Source organism: Carassius carassius, chromosome 39, assembly GCF_963082965.1.
Source record: "Carassius carassius chromosome 39, fCarCar2.1, whole genome shotgun sequence".
Taxonomy (NCBI): domain Eukaryota; kingdom Metazoa; phylum Chordata; class Actinopteri; order Cypriniformes; family Cyprinidae; genus Carassius; species Carassius carassius.
Window position 1 is genome coordinate 4,656,571 of NC_081793.1, and position 22,547 is coordinate 4,679,117.

Here is a 22,547-nt window from a genome sequence, read left to right on the forward strand (position 1 = left end):
AATATTATTAAATTACATGCAACTTGTACATTACACTGGGTTTTGTTTAGACCATAAAAGCAGCCTCTGTAAAGATGCTGTATAATTAAATGTTAAATACATCCATTATTAAAAGCAAGTAATTAATAGCAAGCTATAGTCATATGAATTATTTTGATAGTGTCAGATGAGACAGTCCTGGGGCTTGTACAATATCATACAAGTGTTAAACTGAATTAAGACTGTGATGTGCGACTGTGTTTAGGGTTCATTTTTAAGACTTTGACCCTGTCCAGATACCCACACTTACAGTCTTGGCCACTTGAGAGTGTGTGTACGTGACTGTTCTCAGTCTTAATAATGCCAAAGCACAGCATCCTTAACACACACTAAACCTCTCCAATACTGCTCCGGAGCACTATACAACGCTTAGTATATCCCATCATGCATCATGTTTTGGAATAAATCGTCAGACTTTTTGCCGAGATCTTACAAGAGGTCACAGAAAGCTGTCCAATGTACAGTATGTGAAAATTGATAATTAGATATTAAAAATCTCTGTAAACACATAAGTGTGTCCCATAAGGCAGTGCCTCCCAATCCTGGTCCTGGAGAACCCCAACACTGCACATTTGAGATGTCTCCCTGATCAAACACACCTGATTCAACTCATCAGCTCATCAGTGAAGACTCCAAGACCTCAAAAGTGTGTTTGTCAGATAAGAGAGACACCAAAACCGTGCAGTGTTGGGGTTCTCCAGGACCAGAATTGGGAAACACAGTCATCAGGTCATGAAAAGTTCGACACACACTTATGGTCATCATGCTCACTCGAACACTAGGCCAAATACAGGAAAGATGTCAAATAAGTAATCAAGTGGTCAAGTGCAAAGATGACAAGTGTGGGTATTTGGACAGTGCAACAGTTTAAGAAACAACAAATGCTGTACAAATTATAACAGCAGGAATGTTTGATAAAAGGGACAAACTATCACAGATTTACTGCTGCAAATGTCTGCCTCCGCAGCTTTCTGTCTTCTCCATTTCTGAAGGAATACCTCTCCAGAAACCCCACTGGGCTGACTGCCTTTACGTCTTTTCAGCTAAAAATAAAAATACAAATAATAAAAAAGGGGAAAGAAAATAAAATTGAATTATATACAGAATGTTAATAATGATCTGTGAGCAAAATATTTAGATATAAACTGATTTGAATGAACTGCAAGATGGAAAAATACATTTTTTTTATTATTTATTTATTTTTAATTTGTTTTTGTTTTTTTGATTTACATTAAAAGATATTAAAAGCATGGTACAGAACATATGATTACTGTGATATCTGCCATATAAAAACACATAAAAACACTATATTACAGTGATACAAACAGCTGGTTTGGTGATTATTGTATTGTTGTATTGATTATTAATATACCATAGTAAAACTACAGTTACTGTGGTAAAAACATGGTTAATGTCCCGTTTACTGTGTTTTAACTTCAAATTTAATTTATTACTATTGTAAGTGTCGTGATTACCATGATTTTACAACAAAAACAACTTACATCATTGAACCTGTAATTAATATAAAACGGATCGAAGGTCTATGGCACGTCACGTGACCGATAGAGTTTAATCACACTAATTAGCAGCTGTGTTCATTTATTTAAACACAATGAAACTCAAAGACAGCCACGGATGACCGATATAATACAGCGATTAAACATATGGTGCTAATCTGATTAATAAAGAAGACAGAATACATTTTATAAAAGCCATTAAAAGACTGTATTTACGACTACTCCCCCAAACTGTGGAACTGATGGCAAGTATCGCAATGTGTGCTGAATGAGACTTCTTGAACGTGATTTCATAGCGATAAACATCTCATGTCCTCGCGTTGAAATTCTGACGCCAAAAGTTTCCCACTGAAAGCAATGAAGGTCGTAGTGCGCCGAAACTGCGATGCGGAGAGGCACATTTGCCATCATAAAAGTGATGCTAGCGGCGCTTGACCATGCTTCGGTTTTTGACGCCTTTGGAGTGACAATGGGTTGTTCAGGAGGGAAATAGTACAGATACTGGACAGGAATGAAACTTTCTAGTATGACAGCAGACTTTCAGAAACTATATTTTGATAGCTGACTTTCTAGTTTGCTATGAAAAGAAGTCTATTATGGACGTAATTCCCCACCATCAACACTCTGGTAAGTTTACAACTTTACAACAAGCATTGTAGCAGCTAGTGTTTGCACATTTTACTGATACCCAATAGTGCATAGTTTTTGGCAGAAACAATGGTCACCACAGTAAATTTTTATAATGGTTAGCCTTGAAACGCTACTCAAGGATGTATCTAAAAAAAATCAGCTGCAAGCGCAATACTTTCCTCTTTGTTATTTCAGAGAACAATTTCCTCCAAATTAACCATGTCATGGGTATAACAACGTGGCCCAACAGACTCATTTAAACGAATGGAAACAATGTTTATCGGCTACAAAGACAGGACAAATGAGATACTTGAAATTCCATTGCTCCGGCAAACAAAGTTTATCTTGTCGCAAAACAGATAATGGCATCCCAAAGCAGCCATTTGTTTGTGACATGCTAGCCTAACACTGCACAGTTAACATCACCGACGGGACCTGAACTCCTCTGTTCCCTCAGACGAGACCAGCTGGTTTCAGTTTCTGAATGAATCGGTGCTCAGCGGGCATGAGGCGCAGTGCAGTGAATGTTAAGTCCTGCAGCCCATTTCCCATGAGCTGACAGCGACACACATCTGACTGAGAATCAGCATTCATTCACAGCCTCTGCCACAATTTAGTGTTCTCATACCATAATTACACACTCCTATAGAATCGGCACAAAGGTCTTTTCAGCATGAAAGCATAGTGAAAAAAAGTCTAGTGATAAGCCCAAAGAATACTTCGGTCTTTACGTGTACGCTACGGTTTGCATACAATGCATTCCCTATGCAACTGTTTAACCGCACATACTCTGTATTCATTTGTTTGTTCACAAGGCTGCTGTTTCACAGTTGAAAAACAAATGAAGGAGACAGTGGCTGTCCAGGTGAATTTGTGGTAAACTTTAGGAGATTCAGTTATTTTGGAGGGGTTAAAGAAGATGGATTGGTTTTCAGTGATGTTCATTGGCATGCTGACTTACCCTACATGGCTAACCATTTTTTGTCGTTGTTGTTTATTTTGTTTGTTTGTTTGTTTTTATTAAAAAAAAGCTTTGAGCAAAGTGACATCTGATGAAATAAGTCACTTATCTTTAAGGCAGTTTAGAGTATATTAACACTTAAGCAATTATATTTTGACAAAATTATAAACTTTTAGAATATATAAAGCTTTTAAAATTGCTAAGTTAACATGTTTTATTTTATGCTCTTTATGAACCTTTAAACATTGATAATTTAATAAATTCAGTTGATTCACTTGAATTAATAAAGTCAAATATTTTATTTTAGCTGCCGTCTCAAACTTTGGCAGCAGCTGTGTTAAACTCAAGGTTTTTTCATAACAATCTCTTAATGTTCATTAGAGAAGCAAATCATGGCAATTTTCTCATGAAAAGTGAATCAAACTGATTCACTCCATGTTCCTGAGTTGATAGAGAATGAGCATTCTGAACCTGCTTAACCTGTTCTAAACTGGGCTGAAATTATTTAGTTTGGTGAAATCTAAAGACCCTCATATACTTCGCAAAATCACAGAACTGGTCTGACATCATTTTGAACAAAATCAGGTCAAAATGATGTACGTTTGGAGTTCATTTAGAAAGTTTGAAACAACTTGTCAAATTGAAATTTTTGTAATGAATCATTGGTCCGTGTCGATTATGCAATTGGTATTTGAAGTTCTGGGGTTCCGCCCACTTTGACATGGAAATCTTTTCTGTTTAATTTCTTCTGTTCTGAGATCAGATGTAAAACCATGAACACACTGGAGAAATTATTTTTAGTAGAAAATGAAGTACTGTAGTAATTCTAATTGATAGCAACAATGTTGGCAAACGGTGCAGCGCTGCAACAATATTTAAAAGTAATTTTTACCCCTAAGCGAAGACTGAAAATTAAATTTGCTGTGAGTTTATTAGGACCTTAATCCTGATTGCTGTCAGATGTGATTCCTCAGGACACCTATTTCAGTGATTTCTGTCAATTATCCGATGCCACTCCTTTTTCTCTCACACAATTTCCTGACTTCTCTTCACAGTATCATTCTAATAAAGAAGCTGAAGCTCCTGCAGTAATAAAAACAGCCAAAAACATCTGGATTTATTAAATACAACACTGAGGTATCATTTTGCGTCAAGTCTGACAATGTTTTGGCTGAAACTAGTTCATTTAAAAGTTGTGACATCTACGTACAACTGGCAAATTAGGAAGTCTTTAGAGTGTACTGTACCTTAACAAATAATGGTGAAATTGGAAACTGCTGTTGCCACGGAAACAGTGTTAGCCAAATTTAAGAGAGAATTCAAACGTGGAGTCATGACATCACTTCAGCGAGGCTCTTCAAGAGCTGAGCTTATCACATGTGCAAAGTTTGGCACGTCAAACTAGACAGCTCAGACATCTCAGTTAGCTCCAGGTGGAGTCCTTCATGTCGATCCCCTCTGCTTGAAAAAAAAAATTCAAGGATGTGCGCCTCCAGTAAGAGTAAGTGAGCTGCATTACTGAAATGCACCATTACTGCATAAGTGATTTCATGTGTATATGCAACTGAGAATGAAGGTTAGCGAACAACTACTGTCAGGAAAACTGGTAAAACAGCTAGCAGAGAAAAAAGACAGATGGAAAATAATGGTATGTACAGTAGGTGGACAGCCTATCTGGGCCTTACTGCGGCGGTAACTGTAATTCAGTCGCGTGTTAAAATCATTCGCGAAACTACCGCCAGGTGGCGCAAAGGGACAGATTGCGAAATGAATGTAATTGTAAAATGAGATAAAAGAAGGAAGTAAAACAACAATAACATTATGATATAACATTGTAACATTTAAAAAAAAAACATAAAAAAATGTACAATTTGTTAATTTCAAAATGTAGGATAGTCTTAGGCTACGGTCTACTAAACAAAAATTAAAAGAAGACCTTTACATAAAGGATCATATGCATGCTATTTTTATTAAACAGTAAATAAATATAAGGCCTATGTATATACACATTTATGTATATATATATATATATATATGAAGAGTTCAGATGCAAAAGCCTCTAAATGCCATCTGAAATTTTCATCTAAAATTTGGATTTTTATCAGGCTCCTATATTTATGTTCAGTTATTTCACTTTAATAGCCTGGAAAAGGACCTGCACATTGCCATTAAAGTAAAATGACTCAACCTAAGCATAGGAGTTTGATAAAAATCCTAATTTTAGATGAAAATTTCAGATGGCACTTAGAGGCTTTTGCATCTGAACTCTTCATATTACATATATATATATATATATATATATATATCTATATATAAAATAAATCTTCAGGTTCCATATACAGAGTGAAATGGGAGCGGTCCAGCATTTAGCAATAATTAGTATTAAGTCTGTTATTATTCTTGATTTTTCAAACTACCAACACTTTGCATTTTTGAATTATGCCTTATGTGTGACCAAAAATTAAGTATTATTTGTTTCAGCTGTTTGATCGCGCTGGTGCCTCGTGCACATATTCACCGGAAACAGCAGTCGTTCACCAGACATTCAGCGTTAGTACTTTGACATATTGTTATTTATGATTTTTTTTATCGATACTGAAACACGCGTGAACTACACAGCCTATTTACCTCATGAATAATAGTTAAGCTTCAAATGGGCAACATCACGAATATGGAAATGTCACGGTGGGTAAACCGTGATCTCTGGGTTTTGCACTTTGTGGGTGAAGTCTATGTGTTACGCGCCAGCACTGATTAGTTTGTGGGCGTCTCCGTTAATTGTCATCAGCAACAGCTGTCACTCATTACTCATCCCTATATATTGGATTGTCTAGCGTCTTGTGTTCGTGAGAGCGTTGTTTCATGTTTATGAACTATGCTTTGCCTTCTTGTGTGTTTCTGCATTGGATGTCCGGAACCTCCCCGGAACCCCGTCCACTCTACACAACCCACCACCAAGCAACACCACTTACCTTCGGCTCGCTTCCCCGCAGTTCCTGTGTCACCCTCTCCTGCTGCCTACTCACCTCCGCCTTCCGGATTCGTCACTCATCACCACCATCTTGGACTGTGCATTCCTCCTAGCGTTGTTTGTGTCTCAAGTACTGTCTGTATCATTGTCTTCATTAAATATCATTAATCTCGCACTTGCTTCCTGCCATTCCTTCACCCAGTCATTACAGAACGCTCTCACCAAACATGGAAGCAGCGAGCACCACTTCACTGTCTGAATTCATTCACCACAGCGTCAACTGCATGGATCAGCAGCAGGAGAGCATCGTGAACACCGGACACGCGATCCAAGCGCTGGTGACACAGGTGTCCGAGCTCACCCAACGGATTCATCAACTCACCTCTCCAACTGCGCCCAACGCACCGCCTGCGCCGCCCGTCCCCCGGGAGACCTCCCACGACCACTTCCGGCCAGAGCGGCCACTTCCGGCGCCAGAGAGTTACTCCGGTGAGCCAAACTTTTGCAAGACTTTCCTTAACAAATGTTCCATTCCTTTTTTTCATTACAGCCCCGCACCTTCGCGACAGAGGAGTCCAAGGTTGTGTTTGCTCTTACCCTACTCTCTGGCAGGGCCACCTTATGGGCGACAGCGGTGTGGGAGAATCAACATCCGTGTTGCCCCTCGTTCCACGCCTTCTCCGAAGAAATGAAATGGGTGTTCGATCGAGCCGCGGCCGGCAGGGAGGCCACTCACCAGCTCTCGGACCTCAAACAAGGAGAATCATCGGTGGCGGACTATTCCATTCAGTTCCGCACCCTGGCGGCCGCGTGCCAGTGGAACGAGGCGGCGCAGTGGGATCGATTCCTGCATAGGCTGGCCGACCGTGTTCAGAAGGAGATCTACCTCCTCGAGCTGCCCACAACGTTCAACGGCCTAATCGACCTGGCACTCCGGGTGGACGCTCGGATTAACAGCCTGGGTAGACAAGTCAGTCGTACACGCCATTACGTCTCTCTGGAAAGGGGCCGCTCGAGTCGAGAGAACATGGTCGGTCCCGTCGACGATCACGAACCCATGCAGGTGGGTAGAGCTCGGCTTTCCCGGAGGGAGAGAGAGCAGCGGAGGTCCCAAGGACTATGCTTATATTGCGGTGGCTCTGAGCATTCCATCCATTCCTGCCCGGTAAAAAGAGCCAGCCCGGTAGTAAGTTTGAGGCTACTATTGGGTGGGATCTCCGCCGGGAAGTCCTCAACCACATCATTGACTCTCCTTCCGGTGAAACTGCGGTGGGAGAACCACACTCACTACTGTCACACCCTTCTGGACTCTGGGGCTGAAGGTAATTTCATTGACTCTCTCCTTGCACGTCACTTGAACCTTCCAGTCCTTCCTGTGTCTCATCCCATCCATGTCACCGCACTCAATGGCCAGGAACTGCCACACGTCACCCACTACACTGAACCCATAACTCTGCTCACCTCAGGCAACCACAGTTAAACCATATCCTTTTACCTCATGGACACCCCTGTAGCTCCCATTGTTTTAGGTCACCCCTGGTTAATCAAACATAATCCACGAGTGGATTGGGGTTCCAACACAGTCACCTTGTGGAGTGAAAGTTGTCATGAGTCTTGTCTGGTTTCTGCTTGTCCTGTTGTGCCTGTTTCTGTCTTTCAGCAAAGAGACCATGGTGTTATCAAACGTGCCCGCAGAGTACTTGGACCTGAAGGAGGTGTTCAGTAAGTCCCGTGCTGCTTCTCTTCCTCCACATCGTCCCTACGACTGTGCTATAGATTTAGTGCCAGGTAAGTCTCCGCCTAAAGGCAAGCTTTACTCTCTTTCTATTCCGGAGAGGGAGGCCATGGAGAAATACATTTCTGATTCCTTGGCATCGAGGTTCATCCGCCCTTCCTCTTCTCCAGCGGGGGCGGGATTCTTTTTTGCGGGTAAGAAGGATGGTTCTCTGCGACCTATTGACTACCGAGTGCTGAACAACATCACGATAAAGAACACCTATCCGTTACCGTTGATGTCTTCAGCTTTCGAGAGGTTACAGGGAGCATCCGTATTCATAAAATTGAATTTACGTAACGCTTATCATTTGGTCCGCATCAGGAAGGGGGGTGAATGGAAAACTGCCTTTAACACCCCTAGAGGGCACTTTGAATATTTGGGGATGCCGTTCGGGCTCTCCAACTCGCCAGGGGTTTTCCAAGCACTCGTTAATGACGTGTTGAGAGACATTGTAGATCAGTTTATATATATTTACCTGGATTACATACTGATTTTTTCCTCATCTCTCCAGGAACATGTTCAACACGTCAGAGCAGTGCTCCAGAGGTTACTCGAGAATGGGCTTTTTGTCAAGGCGGAGATATGCGTATACACAGTCTGTCCCCTTCCTAGGGTATATTGTATTGTTCGAGGAAATAGGTATGGATCCTGACAAGGTTAAGGCTTTGATATATTGGCCATCTCCAGATTCCTGTAAGGCCCCACAGCGGTTTCTGGGGTTCGCCAATTTTATCGACGTTTCATTCGTAATTTCAGCCAACTAGTCTCACCTCTGATGGCCTTGACCTCCCCCAGTACTCCGTTCAGGTGGTCGGATGCAGCCAAACTGCATTTACCAACCTCAAGAGCCGCTTCGTTTCGGCTCCCATCCTTGTAGCTCCTGATCCCACACGGCAGTTCGTGGTGGAGGTCGACGCATCAGAGGTTGGGGTAGGAGCAGTTCTTTCCCAACGTGCTGCCTCGGACGATAAGATGCATCCTTGCGCGTTTTTCTCACATCGTTTATCTCCTGCTGAACGCAATTATGACATTGGTAACAGAGAATTGTTGGCCGTCAAATTAGCTTTAGAGGAGTGGCGTCACTGGTTGGAAGGGTCAGGGGTACCTTTCATTGTTTGGACCGATCACAAGAATTTAGAGTACATTAGAACTGCCAAAAGACTCAATTCCAGGCAGGCTCGGTGGGTACTTTTTTTTGGTCGTTTTGATTTTACTCTGTCGTACAGCCCGGGTTCCAAAAATGTCAAACCCGATTCTTTGTCACGTCTTTTTATCCCTCCACCTGCCCGGTGACTACCGAGTGTATTTCACCTGAGAAAATAGTCGTCTCAGCACTCGTATGGGAGGTCGAATCGAAGGTCAAGACGGCCTTAGAAGGGGTAACGCCTCTGCCCGGTTGCCCACCGAATCGTTTGTTTGTGCCGGAAGAGTTACGGTCCAAAGTTATTCAGTGGGGTCACTGCTCTAACGTTGCTTGTCATCCAGGGATAAGCCGAACCAAGGGGTTAGTTAAACAACGATTCTGGTGGCCACTTATGGCTCGCGACATCCATGATTTTGTTTTGGCTTGCTCAGTTTGCGGCAGTGGTAAGTCGTTTAACCGGCCTCCTGATGGGCTTCTTCAACCGCTGTCTGTCCCTTCGAGACCCTGGTCACATATCGCACTAGATTTTGTTACCGCCCTCCCACCCTCTAATGGCATGACGGTCGTTTTGACCGTAGTGGACCGGTTCTCGAAGGCGGCACATTTCATTCCCTTGCCCAAATTACCTACAGCCAAGGAGACAGCGGTCACTGTCCTAGATCACATCTTTCGGTTACATGGCCTCCCAGTAGACGTGGTTTCTGACAGGGGATCCCAATTCATATCCAAATTTTGGAAGGAATTTTGTAAATTGCTAGGAGCGACGGTTAGTTTGTCTTTGGGTTATCATCCCCAGAGTAACGGGCAGTCTGAGCGAGCCGACCAAGATTTAGAGAAAACGTTGCGATGTTTGGTCTCAAAGAATCCTTCTTCCTGGAGCCAACAACTCTCTATGGTGGAGTACGCTCACAATTCGTTACCAGTGTCAGCCACGGGGCCTCTCTCCGTTTCAGTGCAGCGTAGGTTACCAGCAACCAGCTTTTCCCAGTCTGGAATCTGAAGTCACGGTCCCCTTCGCTCACGCATTTGTCCAGAGGTGCCACCGCACCTGGACCAGAGCCCGTGAGACTCTGCTCTGGATGAGGGAGCGCACTAAGGCCAAGGCCGATCGCCACCGGTCAAAGCCTCCCGTTTACGTCGTGGGTCAAAAAGTGTGGCTTTCTACTAACAATATTCCTCTCCGTTCCTAGATTTTCTAGTTCTAGTCGTTCGTTTGTTTATATTCAACCAATCAGAGGTTTATATTAAATTTACATAATCAAATCTTAATATATTCCGCGCTCAAGCACATGCATTAAGTTTGCAACAAAGCACATGCAGAAGTAGCCTAATAATTGTGTAAATGAGACATTTTAATTATTTATTAATAAACAAATGTTTTCTTGTCGGCTGCAGGATGAAATTCACAGTGCTGGCTCTCTCCAACGAGAGAAATGCAACATTCACAGATTACACAATTCGTTTTCGTTTAAAAAACATTTCAAGCTTTCTGTAGATATATTTTAATGTGAGAGACCACGATATTATGTTAATTAAAAAATTATAAATTCATTATCAGGAAAAAATTAAAGTGATGAGACGGCGCCTCCCTGTCATTAATGCACATTAATAATTTTTGCACAAACACCCGTAATTTAACTGCATATTCAGCAAGAATTCATGTTAAACATATTTAGCTTGATCAGAAGGTTACAATTACTGCAAGAGTCGAGAGGGATGTTAAGAGTTTGTCTGTTTCTTTTACTGATTATTTTCGGGTTAAAGCATGATTTAAACAGATTCACACTCAATCGTTTTCGCAATAATGCATTCAAACAAATGTAATCTTACAGTGCTACTACATTATCAGCATGCTATCTGATTTTGAAATCTTGAAGAAGTTAATCGATCTGTTTAGATAAAATAACTGACAAAAACATACTGTTATTTTCATCACAAACAAAATTTTCACAGCAGAAAGCAGCAATTAAAGATTTAATGCTTACAATGTTATTAGTTTGGCATTTTATATGCTATGTTATGAACATAACATTTCAAACATACTGAAATACTTTATTCACGGAGTGAAGGTGGAGCGTGTTTCTGGTATCAGTGTGCGCGGAGGGGAAGTTGTTGCTGCTCACAGACTCTGCTGCGAGTGATAGATGTTTCACCTGACGAAATGAAGACGACCGCGGGAACACAAGCACAGCACATCCGCCAAAAATCAACCTGCAGAAATGCTTGTTGATCGACTCGCCAAGCTTTACTTTTGTAGGTCGCATGGCAGTAAATAATTCGATAATATGACCATGCAGTCAATACAGATATTTAATAAAAACATTAAAACAAGCAGGGCTGTAAAATAAAACAATAAAAAACGCACGCCAGGTCTACTCCGGACAAAAGCAACAGAACACAGTGATGGATACACTGGACATGATCCCAATCAGTGAACTGATGCTCGTTCTGTTTATGACAAAATGTACTGATACTGTGTTCAGATGATTTGACACTATAGTGTGATGTCATCAAGTTTAGACACACTTTTCGCTGTGGGGCATGGATGACAACTCTCGTGTCTGGTGTAGACACACAGAAAGTGTCTGCTCTATTTACAAATAAGTTCTATAAGAAAAAAAATAAGAAAAAATACTAAACCAGCGGCATAACGAGATGGAAATATAGACTAGAAAATATATTAACAGGTCCTCCTTCCATGACACTGACTCACTGCTGAGCTGCCAGTTTAATCTTAACAGCTCTTAAAGCTGAGTGGATGGTTAGATGCATGATGGGCTAGTATTAAATAAATAAATAAATAAATAAATACATAAATAATAATAAAGGTCTTTCCAGCATTAAGGTAATAACATTACTGTTTTTTTTTTAATCATCTTGTTGCGGTTATAAATTTGACTGCTAAATGAATGATAAAGAACTATATTAAAACTTGTTTTGTAAAATTTCTTCGTCATTTGAATATTAATATAAAAATTTAAATCATAAATCATATTTTTTTCTAAATTAAAAACATTCTGGATTTTTTTTTTTTTAGGCCATATGCTATTGCACTACTTTAAAGCAAGTAAAGAAGCCTCCTTTTAAAATCACTTAAGTTGTCAATTACTAAAGCTCTTTTTTACATCGTGTGAATTTTGTTGATTATAATGAGATAACTTGAGTTTAATCGTGAGGACGTTTTATTAATCCGTCCATTATTTAGAGTTCAAAGATTTAATCGTGCAGGTTTTATTTAATTCGTTTCTTGTTTTAGGCAAATTAGGCCTAAATAATGGGAACAAAATTATACAGTGCTTCAAGTTTAAACATGCAACAATTTCTTAATCGGTTTTCAGACAAATGTCTTTTTCCCAATAAGTTATGTCAAAATAAAGGACAGGTAACGAATAACAAAAATGCATGTTGTCTTATTAAAGGAAAAAATATATATTTATATTTAAAATATAAATTAAAATATAAGCATAATATATGAAAATATTGACATTTTGCATATAAATCCATGTAGCCTAACCCCCTAAAATAGGCTACCACTGTTAATGCTCCGATGCAAAGTAAACCACAATTTCTTTTGAATAATATAACGCATAATTAATATAATATAAATAATACTGCACACCTTTTAAGTGTGTCAAATCTAAAATATGGTTTAATACCATGTAGCTTAGAAAATATAAGCACAGATTCAGGCACGGGCTTGACATTTATCCTGCTTGAATTCGTTCTAAGAAATGCACATAACTTCATAAATACCAAACTTTTATCTGTGAATATTAAATATTAAATACATTAAATATTTAAACTATAGTGTTTTTCTTTCATTTTCCGTGACTGAAACAGTCAAATGTAACACATCAGCGAGGCAAAACTGTCAGGTTAGTCAGCTACTTCACTACACCAAAATCCAGCAAACGTGTTTCCATTGACCAGGGAGATGCAATTGTGTGTTCTTTGTGTAGGTCATAATAGTTTGACCCATATTTCCACAATTTCCCTGGTCCTAAAAATACCATTGTTCTCTCTCATTAACAGGCTGACAGCACTATAATGCACTCCGCTGTATCACTGTAATATATGTCAGAGACTAAAATAACCATGGACGTGCTCAGTGTTAATACAAATCCAGAGGTGGGTAGTAACGAGTTACATTTACTTCGTTACATTTACTTGAGTAATTTTTTGGGGTAACTAATATTTTTTGGAGTATATTTAAAGATGGGTACTTTTACTCTTACTTGTAAATTTTTGGGGGAAAATTTGTACTTTTACTTCGTTACTGTGGGCGATGCTCCTCTCGTTACTTTATCTTAATGCAATAAATGTTATAAATGCTTCAGTTTATTCCAAACACGCCGTCTACTTTTATATGGGCAATGAGCGATGCCCATTCGCTAATGATTCATTATTTTGAGTCAATTCTGTTCAAAGGCTTGATCAAACCAATTGGCAAACGAGTGAATTGGTTCATGAATCAGTTTGAATGATTCGTAGATGAACACCGCGTGTGCTGTCTACTATTTAACAGGTAATAACTTGGGCTACATTCGATTACAGTACACGATACCACTGTGACATTAGTTTGTTGTACGAGTGTGGCTTATAACAGAGGGGAGTCAAGTTGAATGCAGCTTCCAAAAGACAAAAATAGCAGATTAAGATTTTATAAATTTTAATACAATCACACCGGTGCGAGTACGTTTAGCAAGTCATATCATCAGCTGCTAAATTCAGATCTGATTTTTACAGCACTGCGCATTATAACCAACCACACAAGATTCTGTTGAGCTTTTGAATGCAATGGCCAATCAGAGGCGTTCAGATGAGTCATCGCTAAAATGCCGGTATTTCCTTCACTCGCTCGTTGACTGGAGACCTCTTTCTGGCGAATTCTCTCGTCAGAAACAACAAAATGCAGATGTGTGTACGAATCTATAATTAAGATATTGATTTCACAGTGTTAACAGTTTCAGTGATTTTAATGGGAGTTTCTGAGAGTGATTGAACTCTAGACTGTCAGCGAAAATGAGCTTTAATAATGTAAATGTTGTTGGCTCTCTTTCTGAACAATGAAAGATTAGTAGCAATTTTTATATCACATTAACTTTCAATGTTAAATTCACATTTAATATAAAGTCTGTCATATTAAAAATATGTTATGGCATGACACCTATATCTGTTACTTAAGTAAACAGACAGGGTTTTAGAATAAATTACATAAATTGGAGTAAAGGCTGATGAAATATATACATTTATACACGCACACATACATAATAAATAAAAATAGGCTCAGTATATATGACCCAAAGTAACTAGTACTCTTTTACTCTTACTCCAAGTAACTATTCAGACTAGAACTTTTACTTTTATTTGAGTAAATATTTCTAGAAGTACTTTTTCTTTTACTTGAGTACAGTTTTTGGGTACTCTACCCACCTCTGTTCAAATCCATTCACCACCAAGTAAAAATGTGGGGAAAGCAGCAATCGCCTACATGGCACCAAACTGAGATCTGCATATCTCTGTGGTGCAGTATGATAGGCAGGGAAATATGGTGCTTTTGAGTGAATTGTATAGCCGGACCCTGAGAGAATTAGTGATGCATTGTCCATGTGACCTGATGCAGTGTTATGATATTCAGCACTGTAACTAAGTACAAGCACCAACACTACTGAAAGCTGCAGTATATAATATGGCCTTTGGTAAGATATGTAGCAATCATTATGTTGAATGTCAGTGCTGCTGAACTTGGGTAACATGCTTTTTAACACAATAATGGGAGACAGGTACCTGCTCATAACATATTATTTAATTATTTAAGTTTTTTTTAATGTTGTTAATTACAGTCTCTCCGGTTAAAAAAAAGATTGCGCCTTAAAACATCATATTAATAGTCATTCTCACGTACTAACCAAAACAATGTTCCTGTGTGAGTAACTTTTACACTTGAAATGCTAGAGTGCCAAATATTTGTATTGCATCTAAATAACCAAAAATAAATACATGCATACATACATGCATACTGTACATACATAAAACTAAGTTAAATGGTAAAATTCAAGGACTTTTGAGTTGATAAATTATTTAATTACAAATATATATATATATATATATATATATATATATATATATATATATATATATTATACTATATAATACATTATTAAAATCCAAAATTTTATATGTTAATATTAATGAATGCCCCTGAGCTAAAATGAACCAAATATGAAGAGTTGTACTTTTATTATTTATTATGTTAACAAAGATTGATAAATACTGTAACAAATGTATTGCTCATTGTTAGTTAATATAAGTTAATGCATTATTTAATGTTAACGAATAAACCTTATTGTAAAGTGTGCCATCATTTCTTAGATAAAAAAACAAGCAGTTTTGCTAAAATATTACACATTTTTGAGAAGAAAAAAAAAACACTTCTGTCTACATGATATCACAGAAATGACTGAAGATCTTCATGACTGTGTGACAAGATCAATAAACCTCCTAAAAAAACATATTAAAATTATATTTGAAATGATAATCATGTGTTCCCTCATACATATCCAAGGTGTAATTCAAGGCTTTTTACTTGATGATTTCATCTTTTGTTGATCATAAATGGTCTGAATTGGAATAAATTATTTTTAAAATCTAATGAAAACAACATGAATACAAAAGACTACATTTCTAAGCACTTGGTACATGGTCAACTAGATTTCTTTAAAAATATATCTTGTCGTTTGTCAGTGTCCCACATTACATACTTAAGAAACGCCACTTGTCTTAGAGAATCTATACGACCGCAAGGCTTGCACTTGATCAGAGTTCCTTTAGTGCAGTGTGCTGTTTTAAAAATAACCCCAGAGCGAAAAATCAAGTAGTGTGTGGTGAAGCAAGTTTAGACAAAATCCTTGACATGAAAGCTGCAAGCCGCAGTGACAGAGACAGAGCTAAGCAGGCTTGTCAAGGAAAGGTGGCACGGAGCCCTTACCATGAAGGCATAACTCGGCTGTTCTTCATGGTCCACGGGCCTCAGTAGTGTCAGGTAGCGTGCGATCCCACTGGGCGTCACTGCAAAGATGCTGTTGTAGTTGTCCAGAGAGATGTGCACCATGGGATCTTTCGTCTGCAGTGGAAATAAATCACCTTAATTTCCCATGTCAGAAGGCAGAGACAACAGAAGATAGAGCATGCTGGGAATTTGACTATACAAATTTCAAAGGATGGGAAAAACTCTCATAAAACCCAGTGCATTAGAGAAACACACTGTATAAGGGAGAACTCCAGTAAAGAGAGACATAAACAAATCAAAACCTTCTAAGAGAAATTACAGAAGCACCAACTTGTGAAGTTTAAGACAATGATATCTGAAATAATAAAATAAATTAATAAGGATCATAAATATCTAAATAGATTATACAAGAGCAATAGCGTTCCAAGACTTTCATGCTTATGAAATGTGCAAAAATAAAGCATTTGAGGCATTTAAGTGTTGTATCGGCACTGAGGTAAAACATAATGTTATCATGTACACTACCAAAAGTTTGGAATAGGAAGGTTTTTCTGATGTTTTTCAAAGACGTCACTTATGCTCACCAAAACTGACAAAAATACAGTAAAAATGTAATATTGTGAGACATTATTACAATGTAAAATAAATGTTTTCTATTTGAATATATATTTGAAATGTAATTTATTCTTGTTATGACAAAGCTGATTTTCAGCATTATTATTCCAGTCTTCAGTGTCAGTGTTCTTATTATTATCAATGTTAAATATTATATACATATATATATATATATATATATATACACACACACACACACACACACACACACACACATATATATATATATACAACCTGAATTCCGGAAAAGTTGGGACGTTTTTTAAATTTTAATAAAATGAAAACTAAAAGACTTTCAAATCACATGAGCCAATATTTTATTCACAATAGAACATAGATAACATAGCAAATGTTTAAACTGAGAAAGTTTACAATTTTATGCACAAAATGAGCTCATTTCAATTTTGATTTCTGCTACAGGTCTCAAAATAGTTGGGACGGGGCATGTTTACCATGGTGTAGCATCTCCTTTTCTTTTCAAAACAGTTTGAAGACGTCTGGGCATTGAGGCTATGAGTTGCTGGAGTTTTGCTGTTGGAATTTGGTCCCATTCTTGCCTTATATAGATTTCCAGCTGCTGAAGAGTTTGTGGTCGTCTTTGACGTATTTTTCGTTTAATGATGTGCCAAATGTTCTCTATAGGTGAAAGATCTGGACTGCAGGCAGGCCAGGTTAGCACCCGGACTCTTCTACGACGAAGCCATGCTGTTGTTATAGCTGCAGTATGTGGTTTTGCATTGTCCTGCTGAAATAAACAAGGCCTTCCCTGAAATAGACGTTGTTTGGAGGGAAGCATATGTTGCTCTAAAACCTTTATATACCTTTCAGCATTCACAGAGCCTTCCAAAACATGCAAGCTGCCCATACCGTATGCACTTATGCACCCCCATACCATCAGAGATGCTGGCTTTTGAACTGAACGCTGATAACATGCTGGAAGGTCTCCCTCCTCTTTAGCCCGGAGGACACGGCGTCCGTGATTTCCAACAAGAATGTCAAATTTGGACTCGTCTGACTATAAAACACTATTCCACTTTGAAATAGTCCATTTTAAATGAGCCTTGGCCCACAGGACACGACGGCGCTTCTGGACCATGTTCACATATGGCTTCCTTTTTGCATGATAGAGCTTTAGTTGGCATCTGCTGATGGCACGGCGGATTGTGTTTATCGACAGTGGTTTCTGAAAGTATTCCTGGGCCCATTTAGTAATGTCATTGACACAATCATGCCGATGAGTGATGCAGTGTCGTCTGAGAGCCCGAAGACCACGGGCATCCAATAAAGGTCTCCGGCCTTGTCCCTTACGCACTGAGATTTCTCCAGTTTCTCTGAATCTTTTGATGATGTTATGCACTGTAGATGATGAGATTTGCAAAGCCTTTGCAATTTGACGTTGAGGAACATTTTTTTTTTAAGTTTTCCACAATTTTTTTACGCAGTCTTTCACAGATTGGAGAGCTTCTGCCCATCTTTACTTCTGAGAGACTCTGCTTCTCTAAGACAAAGCTTTTATAGCTAATCATGTTACAGACCTGATATCAATTAAATTAATTAATCACTAGATGTTCTCCCAGCTGAATCTTTTCAAAACTGCTTGCTTTTTTAGCCATTTATTGCCCCCGTGCCAACTTTTTTGAGACCTGTAGCAGGCATTAAATTTTAAATGAGCTATTTAAGTGGATAAAAGCGTAAAATTTCTCAGTTTAAACATTTGCTACGTTATCTATGTTCTATTGTGAATAAAATATTGGCTCATGTGATTTGAAATTCCTTTAGTTTTCATTTTATTAAAATTTAAAAAACGTCCCAACTTTTCCGGAATTCGGGTTGTATATATTTGCTGCATATTTTTTCTGAAAACATTTTTTCAGGATTATTTGATTAATAAAAGGTTTTAAATAACAGATTTTATTTGAAATATAAATTATTTGTAACATTATAAGCATCTTTTGTCACTTAAAAAAAAAAAAAACTTTTCACTGTCACAATCTGTGACATTCACACTGTCACTGTTCACAATCCTGATTGAGTAATCGCTTTCCATCTATATGAATGCTGGTATTTCATGTGGTGCTCTCATTCCCACCATTATCTATAGCCATTTAAACCTGCTCGAATTCCTCTAGTGCTACAACCTATGGAGATATTAGGGCTGTGCAAAAAAATCGAATGCGATTTTCATGCACATCTCACCAGTAAAGACGCTCATGTAATTAGAAGTATATCTCAAGCACGTGCGTTCAGATCAGGGTTGCCAGGTTTTCACAACAAGTCCCTCCCAGTTGCTTCTCAAAACTAGTCCAAAACTAGCCCAATCGCGTTTCCAGGAGGTTCCCCGATAAAAATTGCTTCCCGGGGTTAAAATATACATTTTTGGAAGGGTTGTTGGTAAAATTCGCATTTTAGGGGCTAAATATCACGTTATTTGTATTGGGGTTGCTTCAAACCGCAGATATGAAAAACAATCGCAGACTTGGCAACACTGGTTCAGGTGGAGCGGCATTTACTACACAGAGCCGTAGTCTACCAACAACTAACACAAAATCGTTTTCAAAATCGACAAAGAATCGCCTGCGATTTTAACATCGATTTTGTGTAGATTGTCAGTGAATTACAGCTCGGTGTAGTAAATGCCAACCAGTGTTGCCAAGTCTGAGGTTGTTTTTCATGTCCGCAGGTCAAAGCGACCCCAATACAAATAACGTGATATTTAGCCCCTAAAATGCGAATTTTTACCAAGGCAACCCTGCTAAAAAACGTATATTTTAACCCCGGGAAGCAATTTTTATCGGGGAACCACCTCGAAGCGCAATTGGGCTAGTTTTGCACTAGTTTTGAGAAGCAACTGGGCAGGATTTGCTGTAGAAACCTGGCAACCCTGATCCGAACGCACATGCTGGAGATATACTTCTAATTACAGGAGCGTCTTTACTGGTAAGATGTGCATGACATTCGATTTTTTGCACAGCCCTAAGAGATATTTAATATTTTTAAATCAGCCATAATGCCATTGCAGTACATACAATTTTCATGCCACACTGTGCATTACACAGGTGCACACACTGCTGCTGACCTCTTGAAATGCCTGCGGCACATAAATTTGTGCCTGAAAGTTAATTTCATAGTATAGTGCATACATTTTCAATGTGTTTCCCTTTAAGGAAACATAAATATACATAGCAAATATATTTCATTAAAAGAAAAAAAAAAAACTAAACATGCTATAGTAAAAATGAATACAGTAAAAATCTGTTAATTGGATAACTTTAAGTTACCTTGTCATAAATGGTGAAAACATCACTTTATGTGTAATTTTACAGTAAAATAATATAAAATGTATGTTTTTGATGCTATCAAAACATTGCTCTGTTTGTTTGAATCACTCCATTAACAGTGTAAAAGTTTGAGGCAGGACTATCTGACCAATGCTAAATAACTATAAATATATAAAAAAATAAATGAATATAAATATACAAATGATATTATTTTTGCAAGTACAATTAGTAGTAGCACACTTCAGATTAAACACTAATGCACCAAATTTACCAAATTATGAATGACATACATTAGATCAATTGCCAGTCTGCCTAAAATGTAAATGAAAATCAATAAACAAGACATAGGGCAATAATCATGCAAAGCATTAAGCAAACTGAAGGATACAAAAAGACAGCACAGCACAAATGAGAAAGAGATAAAAGGCAAACAAGGGCTTTTCACTTCACACATCTCTCACTAATTTCAATAATACCTACAGGCACATCACCGAGATTCAGCTTTAGGTGGGAGACAAAACATATGCTTGACATTACAGCGTTTTCCATCTCTAAGACTGATAGGATTAAAGAGACAGTTCACCCATGAATAAAAATGTTGACGTTGTTAACTCAGCCTTATGTCATTTCAAACCTGTGCGACTATTTCTTTCATGAAACATAAAAGATTATATTTTACAAAATGTTCCTTTTTTTTTTAATGTGTAATATCACAAAAGACTTTTTTAAAATAAATAAATAATAAAAGTAAGCATTAAGAACTGTTTTCAACTTTGTAAATAATAACAACCATTCTAGCACCAATAATAATTACTGGTTTGTGAAAGATCATGTGACACTAAAGACTGGAGTAATTAAGCTGAAAATTCAGCTTTCCCATCACAGGAATAAATTATATTTTGAAACATATTGCAAAAGAAAAGTTATCTAATATTTATAATAATACTGTTTTTAATGTATTTTGATCTAATAAATTTACACTATTTCCGAAACCATTAAAACATTTTTATTATTCTAAACTTTACACAATAGCACAGTAGCATACACAATACTAGTATAAAAATTCATGAAAGATGTAGCATGGAAAAGAGCAGCATGAACATTCTTCAGAATATCTTCTTTTAAGTGAAAGAATGACTTGAGGGTGACTAATTTATAGAATTTAAATTTTTGGATGCACTGTCCCTTTAAAGCAGAATACGACTGTTATAACAGAGTCCGCTATGTTATAAGTACTTTGCCATCTTTAAAGCAGAGATAATTGCAAAGAGTGAACACTCCAGAGAACATTAGCACAAGACTGTATCTCTGATGCTCTTTTAAATTTTAATTTGCTTTTCTAAATGCTCGATAGAGCAGGAGCTTTGGTTAACTTCAGAGAAACATTTCTATACAAACACATACACACATCCCTCAGGACACGCAAAAGTGATTGCTGTCTGAGCACAAGCACAGAAAGAGAGACTCCTCACCTCCTCAATGTCATTATCCAGGGCGATAATGGTGAGGGGGGTGGAGAGATTTGCACTGCTCGAGATAGTTGTGCCCAGCGGAGCAGCCTCCGAGATGAATCCATGATAAGTGGCCACCTGGAAGTACGGCGCTTGATTGTTCTCGTCAAGCACCTCAATGTGGAGATTAGCGAACGCCGGAAGAGGGTGTCCGTTATCCTGCTCTGCCTAGAAAAAAGAATGCCATAAGTTGAGAGATTCTGACTCAAAGATGGAATACTGGTGTGAAACACAGCTTTTTTGGATTACCGTATGCTGCTCATATAATAAGGGCAATGCGATAAGCCTCTATAGGCATACGAGGGCTTAACACTATCTACAGACTTGCCCCTCTTAATTAAATAAAACCATGGCTGATTAATTCAGGTCATTCCCAAACTTAATTCTCTCAGAATCTGGCATGCACCCAAGTGCTCGGAGGGCCTGAAAATTTAGTGGAGTAACTATTGCTAAAATTCCTACCTCACCAACAGTATTCATCTATAAGACTTTCAGCGATATGAAACTTGAATAAAATGTAACGTCTGAAAATCCTGAACAGGTCTTTAGATTAAAATGTCACAAAGTGATTTTGGTTTAAAGCTTTCATGTAGACCTTACAATTTATGTACTTTTTGAAGGGGACATCACACGTCCATTTTCCTCAAGTTAGTATGATTATTTAGGGTCTTCATAAAATGTCTGTAACATACACTATTTCCTTCCACTCAACTTTGTTAACATGCTTGGATACAGCACTCTGTGAACGTGAATATGTGTGGCTCCTTGTGAAGGGTGTCAATGATTGTCTTCTGTACAACTGTCAGATCAGCAGTCTTCCCCATGATTGTGTCACTAGTGAACCAAACTGAGAGACCATTTTGAAAGCTTAGGAAACCTTTGCAGGTGTTTTTGAGTTGATTAGCTGATTGGCATGTCACCATATTCCAGAGGTGGAAAGTAACGAATTACATTTACTCGCGTTACTGTAATTGAGTAGCTTTTTTGTGTACTAATACTTTTTAAAGTATTTTTTTAAATCTGTAATTTTACTTTTACTTAAGTATATTTTGTTTAAAGTATTGTACTTCGCTACATTTTAAAACACATTAATTA

General features: G+C 38.2%; 1 protein-coding gene across 3 annotated transcripts in view; it reads right to left on the bottom strand.

The window, feature by feature from the left end:
* Positions 1-22,547, bottom strand: part of LOC132121260 (protocadherin-15-like) — a 224,751-nt gene that overhangs the window by 104,938 nt on the left and 97,266 nt on the right. For all 3 annotated transcript variants that reach the window (XM_059530486.1, XM_059530485.1, XM_059530484.1), the window contains exons 12-13: positions 21,414-21,620; positions 16,028-16,162 (exon numbers count right to left, since the gene is read on the bottom strand). In XM_059530486.1, the coding sequence (XP_059386469.1) occupies positions 16,028-16,162; positions 21,414-21,620 (342 nt within the window). The remainder of the gene's footprint in view (positions 1-16,027; positions 16,163-21,413; positions 21,621-22,547) is intronic.